The 14,097-nt window shown below is 30.6% G+C and overlaps 1 protein-coding gene across 1 annotated transcript in view; it reads right to left on the bottom strand.

Moving 5' to 3' along the window:
- LOC124365430 (putative transcription factor SOX-15) overlaps positions 1–10,136 on the bottom strand; it is a 166,053-nt gene extending 155,917 nt beyond the window's left edge. The window contains 1 exon segment of the mRNA XM_046821412.1: positions 9,398–10,136. Within this exon segment, the coding sequence (XP_046677368.1) occupies positions 9,398–9,465 (68 nt within the window). The 5' untranslated portion in view covers positions 9,466–10,136.
- Between the last annotated feature and the right edge of the window lie 3,961 nt (positions 10,137–14,097).

The raw sequence follows: 14,097 nt of genomic DNA, 5'->3' as shown, positions 1-14,097 counted from the left end.
GTGACCGACGTTATGTGATTAGACTACTTGCTATTAGCCAAGTTATAGCTGTAACTAGATTGTTAAATATAAGTCTTTTAATAACAATAATTTGGAATTTAATTAAACTTTATTAAGGCGGATATAATAACTACGACTTAATGAAGTTGTTAATATACTATGTCATAATTTGATGGCTTCTACGAAAAAACCAGTCAAGTTTTTGTACAACTGAATATACAACACCAAATGTACTAATTTATTTAATTAACGATACTTATTAATGAACTTCAGACTTTTTAAACATGGTTGTATTGTGATTTATAGCGTGTTTAATTACATTCTGCTCTTTCTTTATCCACCAAACAAGTCTCAATTATAACTAACGTGACTCACTTATGGTGGAGTTTGCGCTGACTAAAAAAATAAAGGATATCATGAATATAAACAAGTTTTAATACATGTCATTAAAAGTACTGTAACGCATATGTTTTTGAAGGATTTCTTTACATGTTATATGTTAAGAATACACGTGGTTTCAATTATATTCTTCCCATACCCTGTAGCTGGTTAAGTAAGAGTAGATAAGAATATTATTTATTATATTATATTTAGAGTAGAACTTAATATTATCCTGTATCCTAAAATATAAGGGTTCCACCCGATAATTTTAGATATAAATCGTCTATTTGTAATAAGAAATTTAAATAATCCACATAAAAAAGGGTCGTAAAACTAAGTTTTATATTTGATTTTGTCTGAATTGGATGGATAACAATTTGCGCTTTAACAGGTTAACCTTAGGATAAATCATATAAAACAGTGATAGCATATATTTAATTTTTTGGGATAAAAACCTTTTAAAAATGAAACTTGTGGATGTTGCCAAAACGTGATAAGAAACGATCCTCTCCTTTTTACTACTGAAACAAAATCTTTATTCTAAGCACTTATAAACACTAGTGTTAAACAGAAAAATGAACATGAAGAAGTGACTTAAGTTGTGAATTATATATAATAAGGATTTTAGGGTGATTTGAATACGATGCCTTTAATAATCATATTCTTTTTATTATAAACATATAAAAATTTCAGTAATCAGTTTTGGTTATATTTACATAACTTTTTATAGGTTAAACACTTTCAGTTTGGTCGTGTCACATAACGTTAAGGTCAGCTAAATATCAAAGGTATAATAAAGAATTCTCAGTTACACACCTTCAGTTACAGCCTACGGGCCCAATGACAGAATTACAACAAATCTGAGAACATCTACAGTTGTGTGTGGCAGGCCTACTTCTCCGTGAAGTGGCGCCTGAGCTACCGCGAAATTCGGGAGCTCAAGAGCACAATCTCGGTATCGGTATCAGATAAGGTACTTTACTGATAAGGTAATCTGTTTACTCGTCAACGCCTGTCCAAGTGGCGGTGTTAACACGTTGTAGTGCTAGTGCCACACTTCTATTGTGTGGGGTAGAACACAATCACCAAGCGGCTCGGGCAACACAACGAACAATGCGCTTTAACAACTCAACAAGTTAATGTCAAATTACACTAATACATCTACACTATGTAGCTCTTGGAATTCTTGGCACGGATTTCTCTTCAGTATTACTGGAGCATCGCAAGTAACCCATTTATAAACAGAAGGAATTACAGAGCAACCAACAGTGATTGGAGATACGTACATTTCCGTTATTACTGTTCAGTTCTTGGAATGCTTTAAAATGAATTGATCTTCAGTATGGCTGGAGTACGGCATGTAACCCATAGTACATAGGCTTCTCTCGATCCAATGAAGAACTGTATTCTGGTTTTTGGTTTAATAGGTCAAAGGAGTAGAACGGTTTTCCAGGTTAGTCGGTACATATAACCACTGCTAGTCAGCCTCTTAGGCTTTGTGTTTCTTTCATAGGCGCAGACTGATATTATCCACAATTAATTCGCATAAAAAATAGAAAATTTTAGTTATCGATCTACAATAGGCCACACTTAGTTTTGTAAAGGCTTTAGTCACATTCTGTTGTTTTCTTCAATGCTCCGTTTCGTTTAGTGTTTTGTATCTATTTGGGATTTTAGTATTTTCTAATTAAATTCTTAAGGATATTGGAGGAAGTCAGACCAAATGGCGAAGTAGTTTCTTCATATCATATAAGAGGGAATGTCTGCGGAATTTCATGTTAGATGGTTTTGATGGCTTAGATGCAAACTCGGAGATTTCTTTTTCGGTGATAAATGTGAGTTACAATTTAAATGTAGCAATATGTTTAAACATTAAGTTATTCACGGAAAATTCTACCTGAAGATAGAGAATAAATTTTAAAAATGTGTTGTTATTATTCCTTAAATTCCGTAAATATTTAAATAAATTTTTTATTCCTGATATTTTTATATTTTAACTAATTTATAGTTGTATATTTTAGTTATGACCGAGTCGTTTACTTCATTTCATCTATGAACTGAGAGATATCCCTCTATTCTATGTTTATTCTAGCTAATAGATAAACTTCATGTCATATAAATGAAATGAAAACTGTCCTAGAATTTAGTATTTTTACTCTTTGTAGTGAAGTAGTAGAGTAGTAAAATACCTCTTTAGTTCTTTGAAACAAGGAGAGTAAACAAAGTTACTGCCTCCCTGAGGAGTAAAGTAAAACAGTTGTTTTACTATTGTTATAGAATATTACTAAATAATGTCACTAAGCACCAAAACATCACAAACTACCATATGTAGGACAGGATGAAGTTTTTTTTCTCTAGCTAAATCAAAATGTAAGTTTAAATACACAGTTTATTTATTAAAAATCGTATATAGTGAAATATTGAACTTTACACGATGGTAAAGATATTGACACCTATGCCTCCACCTCCACTGGTTTGAACTCACCCTGACAATAACAATAAATACGTCTTTCCTTGAGAAATTAAACAAAAATTGGTATCCTAAAAATAACAATACAATAATTTTAAAAAGTCTAAAATTGCCCGTGGTTGCCAATTTTTGCCAATAAAAATATGATTGTTACCATCTTGAAACAATCCCCATGGAATATTTGTCCAAACATTCAATCCAACGATCCAAATTGTACATAAGTATCATTCGAGTCTTCAATATTAAGTTTACCACATCAGTAATAGAAATTCGATTTTCATTTGTTTATGCGCTGATTTAATACTATAAATATACCTCTGATTAGACGTTTTGTGTTATGAAAATAATGATCTAATTAAGTGAAAATGTTTCACATCACTGTTCTCCATAGTGGACATAAAAAATAACTTGTGCTATAGGTAGGTTTCTTTAGGGGGTTTCATTTATGCCTTCACTACTAAGATCTTGACAAAATCTCTTCAATAGATATTCACAAGAACAGTTCTAGCTCAAGTACGTGTCTGTATTTTGAAAAAAAAAACAGTTAAAACGACTTTAGAATAACAACTTATATAGATGGTTCACAAAATAATGTGGTTCACATGATTAAACTCGAGAGGCATACAAATTGCATACAAAAATGAGGTTCATGACGTGTACATGATTAAATGTAAGCATATGGGAAGATAAGTACTAATGTACATCAAGAAAATTAAAGTTTGTGTTTATTTCAGTTGTGTAGTATGAGAAGATTCTTTAAAAACGTTTAATTTATTGCCTACCACAACAAGTTTAGCTACGTTAATTTTTTATTCATTTCAGAGTCGTTTCCTTTTGATATAATTTCCCTGAAGTTTGAAAAATTAAAGAAATTTTTGGCACTACAAGAGGATTCATAAACATTTAAGGTAGAAGTTTCACCAATTTTGTATTTAGGCACCTGGAAAAACGGTTAAAGATACGAATGTGTTTTTACATAATGTACGTGAATTATGACTTCAGACCAATGAAATATTTTAATGAGTTAGGACTTAATGAAATATATTTTATGAAATATAATTGTTAGAAAATTATATGTTTAATTAATACATATTACTCAAGTGTATGAAACTTTTGGTAAATGAAAACATGATACACTTTTTCATAAGAATCAGTAATTTTTTAAAAACATACAGTAAACATTTTATATTTTATCTTCAGCAATATTTCCGTAAGCTTGATTATTACAAAGCCCAAAATACTATTTTAACTGTTTACATTCGCTTTTGGTATGACCAAAAATATGTTTGTTATTTTATGTATCTTCAGGAAAGGTATCTTGCAAACTGTAACTGACAAATTCTGCTTAGAACAAAAATAACCACAAAAGAACTTTGATTACACCACTTTGACAAATGCAGTGGCCAACAATGAAATTTAAACGACCATAAATATGTATTTCAAAAATAGTGTTGTATATTACATTTGCCCTCATGTGTATACCGGATACTAAATATTACATATGCTTTTCTTTCACAACTACGGTCCATGGTCTATAGTGATATGGATTTAATGTGAAGCCTAGAAACTTACATTAAATAAACTGAGAAAAAACTCATACACTGGAAGGTGACAAGTGTCCCTTGCTGGTACCGAAGAAGTTTGGATTTCCACTGACAAATTTAAGATTTACAAGAAGTAGTCTGTTGGTAAAAAACCCAAACTTCTTTGAAAGAGATTTCTTATTAACTTACATTATTATTATTTATATTTTTTCTATTATTTGATAAAATAAAATTCATAGTTATCCAATAATTTTATTCTTTCACAGGAGGCCTTTCGACACCAAAGATGCTACCGTCAGGTGTTAAGAAAAATAACTAGATTTGACACGTTCGCCCGGTGTTGTTTAGACGAGATACTTAGGTTAGCATTACTATTCATCATAATTTGAATTGGAGATTTTAATTGATATATCTGCAAGTGCATGTGCTGAAAAGACACACGATCCCCAGCTCTAGTATTATCACCTGACTGGACACTAACCAGTGTATTAGTTGACAAGTAATAAACCTAGTTTCTTCGTGGCTGATTGAACCTCAAAAGCCCGAAACTGTTATCCCGTTACTTCAGGCTAGACTCTGATGATTATTATTGTTAGTGAGTTAAAATACCGTGCCCAACCCGAGATTTGAACACTCCCAGAAACGTAAACATTCTGATAGACACAGCATAAAACTATTTCAAATGTAGTTGTCCATGTTGAATATATAAAATAGAGATACATTATCACACAAAAAATACTTGTATATTAAATTTGGAAAGTAATCCAAAATTAAAAATCTCTCTTAGGACGAGGTTCGGGGTCATATAGATGTTCGGATTCAGTATCAAAGTATCATATAGATGTATGTCCTTTATCAAAGAATTATTCCATCACCTTTGAAATTCAGGAAGACTTTTCACTAGCAATATACTTTAAGGACATCACCAACTCTACACGAATGTCCGGTCATCAAGTAATAAAGTTTATACTGCCAATTAATTTACAAGACTAATGCAGAAAGGTTTGTTTCACGACAGTTTAATACAGTTGTAGGAGAATTTTCCCAGTATGGAGAGTTCACAAGAAATATACTTTATTCAATAATAAAGTTCCAAAACTTTGTGTTCTATCTATCACATAACGAATATAAGTTACATTGTTATAGCAAGAGAAATTAATTTCAAACAGAAAACAGCAAACTAGGTATTTATTTATAAAATATACTTCTGATTAGGTATCACAAGCTAATTGTAGTTGGAGTTCCCCTGAAGCGCTGCATTGAACTATACGCAAAATATAATTTTAAAATAACGTATTTACGTTGGTAATATGCGTAATTAATTTTAAAATAAAACTCACTGATTCCACATTCTAATAAACCATTAAAAGTAGTGACCAGCACTTGAGGTTTAATTAGTTTTATTAAATGTCTTCGTCTACTGTGATATACAGTTTGTTGCAAACTGAAGAGTTTCTGTTCCGAACCACTTTCTGATTATTTACTAAACTATTGTTTTTAAACCCACACACAATCTTACTTATGTATAATTTTTAACATGATTTTAAGCGTATTATTACTGCATAGACACGTGATATGGCAATAAATATATATTGTTTGATAACTCTTTTTAAATACTAGGCAACCATTAAAGAAGATTTTTATAAATTTGTAATGAACCAATACAAAGGGGTGTTGTAGAATCTGATTGAAAATAATGAATAATGTCTACAGTAAAAAAATGGAGCGTTCATTGCAATTTACCTGGCTGTGGGGACAATATTGCAGATTCCTTACTGAAATATCACAATATTATTAAATTTCACAGTAACAAAATTTAGTTCAAAGGTTGGTTTGTTCTGAGTTTTTTTTCATTGCCACAAGGGTTAGGCTACCAATGACTCTTTGACTCGTTTTAATGATAAATTCCCCGCCCTTTGACCTTTTAATACCAAAATCAATATTCTTGGGCCAAAAGAAACCTATATACCAAGTTTCTAGACCCTTAGAAGTTTCTCTGAAGAGTTATCTTGCACATGGACAGACAACGACTCTTGAATAAGAACTTGTCAGGTATATATTTAGCGTTGTTTTATTTAATATAAAATATAGTTTTAAAATTGCTCAAATTAAATTATTTTTCATTTTATTACTCTTTTGCTATACTCTGATTTTCTACCAACTTAAATTTGTAAGCTATTAAGTATTATAAATATATTTATAACCACTCAAATTCCACTTTTTATGCTTATAAATGATTGTATGCGTGAAAAAAACAGAATCCAGTAATGCAATAAAAAAGCCACATCATAGGCCTATTTATAGACTAATAAAAATTTAGTATGAGTTCATAAAGAAAAAATAGGTTAGCAGTCCAACTTATTTTATATTTGTATCTTCATGGTTTTACATAGTGTAATTTTAAAATTAAGAGTGCTTTAAATTGTGCTCCATATTTATTTTATTATTCTTTATATAAAAATAGTTAATAGGGCTAAATGTGCTAATAATTATACCGCCACAGTAATATCAGCTTTTGATGATGTTTACATTCACTGTACTTTAGAATAGAAATAAAAATAAGTAAAAGTTTGCAAAGTTATAAAACTCTTCGAGTAAGGGGTAGTGATTCCAAAGTTGAGGGTGATAGGGTGAAGTAGGACAGTGTACAAGAAGCAGGACATACAAATGGGTGTCTAATTAATTGATATAATTATGTGGCTGGATTATAATCGAAAAGTTTTGAGTTTAACCATCCTTATTCACAGCATTATCATTTTTAATTAATTATTTAACAAAATTTAAGCCTTATAGCCAACATCTTCTCCTACAGACACAAATAGAATAAAGAATCGCACATTGATAAAGAGTTAACAAATGGCAAAAGTGCCTAAGTATAAAGTTTAACGATAAAAAAGGGAATATTCAGTATAATTAAGAAGATTAAAAATAACTCTTTGGCGAAAAAACGCACTTCAAGCTGAGTGAGAAGTCTAGACGATTTAAAGTGATATCAGAAATAACAACGGATATTAAATAACTGTAATTTTCAGATAATATAATAATAAAACCTATTTACAGTTACATTTTTAACAAATATTGCTGCTAGTTTACATAAATGGTGTGTAAAATTATTACTTGCATACGTTTATTCCGTATTGAGTACTAAATTAAAATTTTAATTTCATTCAGCATAAGTTTTCAATTTCGCTGCACAGACACGAAACTGAGAGGAAAGCAAAAAAGGTTTTAAGTGGCGAGAATGAGGGAACACTGAAGAATCGAATAGTTGTTTACTTTAACTAAAGTATAAACTGAAGTAAGCATAGGCACTTTTATATATTATCGAATAATTATCAAAACAAAACGTAATGTTCCAGATTGTATTTTATTACTGAAACAGTGTATTCAACACAAATAAACATCAAGCAAACTTCGAAATTACTTCATTAATAACAAATACCAATAGTACTGTTACTGAATTAAACAAAATGATTAAAATCATATATTAGTGATTATAAGTAGAGTAACATACTTTCTAAAACACCCTAAAGGCCATTGAATAGTTTACCTACACTATTAAACTATTATCAATGATGGATGGAAAATCCCATTTTAATTTAGATGTTTATACTTGTAATATTTAAAAAGGACTAATTTTGTTGTTTCCAATTAGTACTAGAAAATAATGATTAATATCACAAAAATTATAAACATAGCAAGACAGATAATGATTTATTTTCTAGTATTTATACAATTAAAGAGAATAAGTAATATAGACATTTAATCTATTCTTCAGATCGTTCCTTATAAATATAATTAAAGATGTGTAAATAACGCAACCGAGCTCAGGTATTGAAACACACAATTTTAATTACAATATCAGTTTAACTTTGGGCTTTTTACTATAGTTCGTTTTATAACACTTTAAAAACTATTAAACATAGAATTTTGTTTATTTCCATATAGATTTATTTTCGGGTATTTTTGAGATTGAAATTGTCACGCTACATTGCGAAAGTGAATAGAATGCGGACTACGATTTTAGTTACAGAGGTATTGTGAATGTAATAATTCATATTATGTTTGATGTTTAAGCAATTCATTATTTAGTCGATTTCAGACAATTAGTCAACGCCGTGTTTAAGACCGCTCGCTTTAACAGTCACAGAATTTTCCTGTAAACACAATTTTACAGCTGAATAACTACTGTATGGAGAAAAACCGTGAAAGCGACATTAGTTCATGCACTATGTGTAAGTAAAATATAAACTCCTCGTAAGTAAAATAAGTTTTTGAAAGCTCAAACCTTTAACATCGAGTTAATTATTATCGACCTTTAATTAAAGAGTGTATTTAATTAAATAGTATATAATTGAACACTGTTTAAGCATGTTAAACGGAAGTTTCTTTAATAATAGACCTAATCTCTTTCATTTTTACTTTGAAAGGAGATAAAACAGATATTCTGTTTAACAGTTTAAAAATCCGCTAATACAATTTCACTGTTGAAAAGCTTTTAGTTGTTAGCATAAACTATTTAAAAAATGTACTTTTGAGTTTACATTAATTATTTACCATACAACTCTTTATTGTGCATGAATGATAGTTAAACGTCATTCATGCACAATAAACGAATTTCATCTTTCATCTTTCCAGACGGTAAAAACACTGGAAGTCATTAACAATTATTTGAATTTGTCGGTTTGTAGTAAGTTATATCATAGACATTTGTTGGTATATGGGAAAATAGTGCAGTCCTATAATATATTAATTTAATTTATTGGAGCGATGATTACAACGTTTTTAACAAAGCAGAGCACTCCATTTATTGATGATTTTAGGGCCAGCTGATATTCTATCGGCCTTATGTATGAATTCACAAGAATTTTATAATTTTTCGATAACTACTCAAAAGCCAGGCATACCTGTCGTGAAACTGAATTGTATTGAATAACAATCTATTTAGATAGATTTCTCCGCAGTACCAACTGTTGGTAACGTTATCAGTGATATCACTCACGTGTAAGAATTGTTGTAGTGTCCGGCCTGGAGGTGGTCCGTACCCGTGTCCTCAGCCTCCGCTTCCATACTGCCGCTCTCAGCTCTCCTCTCAACCAACTGATATCAACTCCTTATCAACAATCACTACCACTCGGTCCATCTACACAGTCCAAATCCACACTTTTCACTTTTTTGGATTGCTGAAAATTTGTGCAATCGACAAATCGTGAAAACGACGTCAATTTGCTATATTATTAGGCACGAATATCATAACCTATCAATCATTGTTTCAGATCAAAAATTTCTTCATGAATTGAAAGGACGAAAACTACTTCCTAGACAATCGATTCAAAACTAAAAATAATAAGACGTTGGCAAAAAAGTCTCTAGAATCGTAGTGAAATTGATGGCGTTCTTCTTTCCCATTCTTTACCAATTATTCCAACTTGTAAAACTTTAATATTGAAACCATACGGATAATAAATCACAAGTTTTCTTCACATATCCATTTTGAAAAAAAGTCCAAAAGTAACTAAAAAATTAACATACGGATTGGTCAAGAACAGCGGATACGCGTAAACATAACGTAAAAATTCACTCTTTAATAAAATAAACGTTCTGTTAAGTGAATAAAAAGTCCGAATTTTACAAAAAAAACAGTCCGAAAAATAAATAGTAGGAGGCACATGGTGAGAACACAGCGACGCTGACTAGGCCGACCGTCGCGGCTTCACTGGCTCTGTCCGACCTGGCAGGTAGGAGAGCTTCTCCCGTCCACCGCTAGGAGCGCTTGTGCCAGTCTGATAATAAAATCACCAGACATTACTCTCGGAGCCATCTTCCATGATAATAGCCACCCGCGAGAGTATATGAGTGTGAGGGAAGCGTATTAAGTGTGAGGAGGTTGAGTTGCGAGTGGGCCTCATGGTTTGCTCTGCGTAGGACTGTCAACAATTATAAATCTTCGCTGAACTTTTATAAAGTTGAAATTTCACACAATTTCTGCAGAAGTCTACTTACATGAAATGACACATTTATATATATATATATATATATATATATATATATATATATATATATATTTATGTATAGTTCTAAATGATGACAACAATTTGAGTGAAAGACATCTAACCAAAATATGAGTTTTAACGAACGATAGGAATTCTAAAACTATTTGCCCAATTTCAATGAAATTTTAGCAGGGTTGTATTGAGCTTACATTTAAGGTATACGTTCTCGTAAAGTACCCTTGTGTTTTAAAAGTAATTTAATACTTACTTTCGCGTGAAATTTTGAAGAAATATAGTTACAACCAAACGCTGTAGGATCTTAAAGCGCTGAGTATTCTTTTGGAATAAATTAAGCCAAAACTGTTAATGGTCAATGCAAATTGATCGTGGGAGAACTTTGAAGAGAAGATAAAGGGAGGGTCTAACATCTAATAGTAACTCCCTTCAGGTATCATTGAACCTTCCTTCAGGACTTACTCCAGAGAGTTATTAGTTATAAAAAGTTCCCACTTAGCGCCAAAAAAAAAAAAATAAAATAAAACAAAAATAGGCAAAAGAATTTGGAAGAATTCCATACTCGAATGGAGGGTAAAATTAGTTTAATCTTTTTTCCAAAGGCATATTAAACGTTAAAAATTGTCAATTCGTTATTCTACAGTGTAAACGATAACGAAGAATCAGTTTTATGGCGTTATCACGTATTATCACTATAAAGATAACGGTCTTGCAACTGGTCAGCCGGGCTTGGAACTCCATTGTTTTCATATAGAATACATATAAGTAAGTGAGATTATAATATTTATAACAGCTTTTGGCGTTTGTTGCCAGAACCTTTAGAGTTTTATTTTATTACGCGATAGGCACTATCTCGGAGGATGTTTCTAGTTTGTCGCTATCAGTAACACTCCGTTCAGAAACACTTTCTAAACTCGCTGAAGCAATCATTAAGACTTGTTTTGCATTACTATTTCAGCAGTTTTAGATCGTTTGAGGCAGATTTGAAAGCGTATAACGGGATTTAACCTGAGTGGGGTATTTAATTGGAGGATGTTGTACTTGTACTTGAAACATAAATTCAATTTTCTTCTCAAACTCACTCTTATCCTGTTTAAGGTTAAATGGAAAAGAGAAACTTATAACTCAAGTTTAACTTTAAGCATGGACTTTTGCATATAATTTACTGCTAATAAATAAATATTTCCAATCGATTACTTAGCGATCAGAATAAACTAAACTACTTTTTCAGATATTTTTACTCAAAGTACAACCAGACAAAAGCGTACAAAACCAAAATTTGCTGATGACGGTTGGATCTAAAAGTGTATCAGTAGTTTGTTAATGTCTTTATTTCCAATGTGCCTGTTGGTGAGAATGACAAATTTATATTTATTTTAAAAAGTTGTCCAGATTCGGGTTTAACGTGTTTTATTACAAGGTTAAATACAATTTATCACAAAGTTTAGATTGGAAAAAGCGATATACTGAATTTAAGGTGGTCACTTATATTTCCACTAAATAAATAAAAAAAAAGAATTTAGGCCAGAACACAATAATAATTATCGTTTAATGGGCGACTAATGTAGAAACCCTGATGTTAAAACTCTATTCATACAAGTGAAATATTTCTCGTCCTTTTTATCCCTTTAAACATTTGACCACAATGAGACCATTATAGAAGTTCAGTTCATTAAATATTTTTCTTTCAGTACATCCGTTATCCTATATAGAAGGAACCTTGTAGTGTGTTGTAAAAAAGGACGTTAGTCGTCCTCAAAGTAATGCCTGGTCCTGTAAATATCCAAATTTTGATAACACAATCATACAAGTAAAATCAATGAGAAAATAAATTGTTAAAGACAATTTAGTCTAAAGACTACAGAACAAGATGAACAGAACTCCAATAGTGTAAAGTGAGCAGACATTTAAATACACACATTAGGTACCTAAAACTGTATTATAAGATCCAATAGTAACAATAAAAGATATGTAACGTATCCTTTTAGTGCTCCACGAAAATAATTTAATGTAATTTGCGAAGAAAACCATTTATGTTCTGCACAATATACTGGTTTGTATTCTGACCAACTTTTAGAGCTTATTATCAAATGTATATGTAAACTGGGTTGGTACGGTTTTTTATGTAAGCTTAGTATATACAGCCAATGCCAGTTCCGGACATTTAATGCGTTTATGAAGTAAATAAAGATGTACAGAACTTACATTTCCATATCGTCTCAATTTATATCAAATTTAAAATTAAATAAAAACATCATTAAAACGTGGAATTTTTTATCTATCAATGTCTAAGCTTTGTATTTTAGGAAGAAAATAATCAAGATGATTATATTTAAAATACGTATTATTTTAAACTACTCGTATTTATTCCAAAGTGCTGCACAACACTTCTACTTCTGGTCCTACAGATTTAAAAACCATGGTGGAACTGAGTTTACTCCCACCACCTTTTATACATCATTGCTTAAATAACGTCAAGCTTGCATACATCCCCTTATTTCATCACCAGATAAATTCATTATGCCTTTGATGTTTCAGTTGAAAATGTAAATGAAAAATATAAAGTATAAACAATGTACATATCTGTAAAGTTATCAATTATCAAATGTTGCGCACACCATTATTAAATGATAATTGAATCCCCTTGTATCAATGAAGTGAGGGGGAAATGTTTCACATTTATATAAATTATATAATAATTGTTAAGATAACAATTGTGATTTTAAGGAAGTAACAAGTAAAATAGAAAAAGAAGTCCTTAAGTCCTTGGATTACATATAATTTAGTTTAGTTAGTAAATAGACATGTCTTGAATAATCAGTACGTTTAAAATAAAACAAATATTATACTAAGCGAACTATTCACGAAACTTCAAGGTTGGTTTGTAGCAGTATGAGGAGATAAAAATATGATTTATTCGTTTTTGATTAAGAGAAATACGAGGAACAACTTTTATTATTTTTTTCTTTTATATGAATATTTAAATTACATTTTTCAAAAACTCATCATAAAGGGTTTGAAGCGAAATACGGAAATACGGGAAAGTTATAAAATTAATATCATGGTAAAACTAGTACACAAAAAATAAAATATAATGGTATTTTAACTGAGGTAAATTGATGCAAAAACTAGCTGCTTATTATTTTAATCAGTATGTCATTAAAATGTGTGCTCAGATAAAGAAACAAGATTTTGGATCATATAGATTTTCTTAGCGACAAACAGAACATATTGTGAAATTCTCCAGTATTTTGATGAGATATATGGTGATATCATTGAGCTTAATCAGTAAAATAAAAAAATAAGAACAGTAGTGGTATGGATAGCGTAAATATAATCAAGCATTTAGCGTAGCAACAATCAACTGACCCCTCTCATCTGTGACATGTTTGGCGCTCCCGGCTTGTGCAAGCATATATTTAAAGGGGTCATGCTCGCTTATGCGTTGACGGATTTCGTTGTATTAAACACCGATGCAGTTTTAACGAAATTGTTCAAATAGTTGGTATCTAGTAAATGTTTTATAATTCTACTGGTATTTTTCTTATTTAACTTTAAAGTTTTCATCAGTCGCCATTTTGTTAATATTAAAGAAAATAACACAATTATTTTTTAAAACCTTATCTTATCTATTCAAACCTATGCGCTAAATTTGGTTCATTTAACTTAAATAGTTTAGAGATAATATTTAAAA

This window comes from Homalodisca vitripennis, chromosome 1 (genome assembly GCF_021130785.1).
Source record: "Homalodisca vitripennis isolate AUS2020 chromosome 1, UT_GWSS_2.1, whole genome shotgun sequence".
NCBI lineage: Eukaryota > Metazoa > Arthropoda > Insecta > Hemiptera > Cicadellidae > Homalodisca > Homalodisca vitripennis.
The sequence above is the reverse complement of the archived record's forward strand: the minus strand, read 5'-3'. Positions and strand labels throughout refer to the sequence as shown.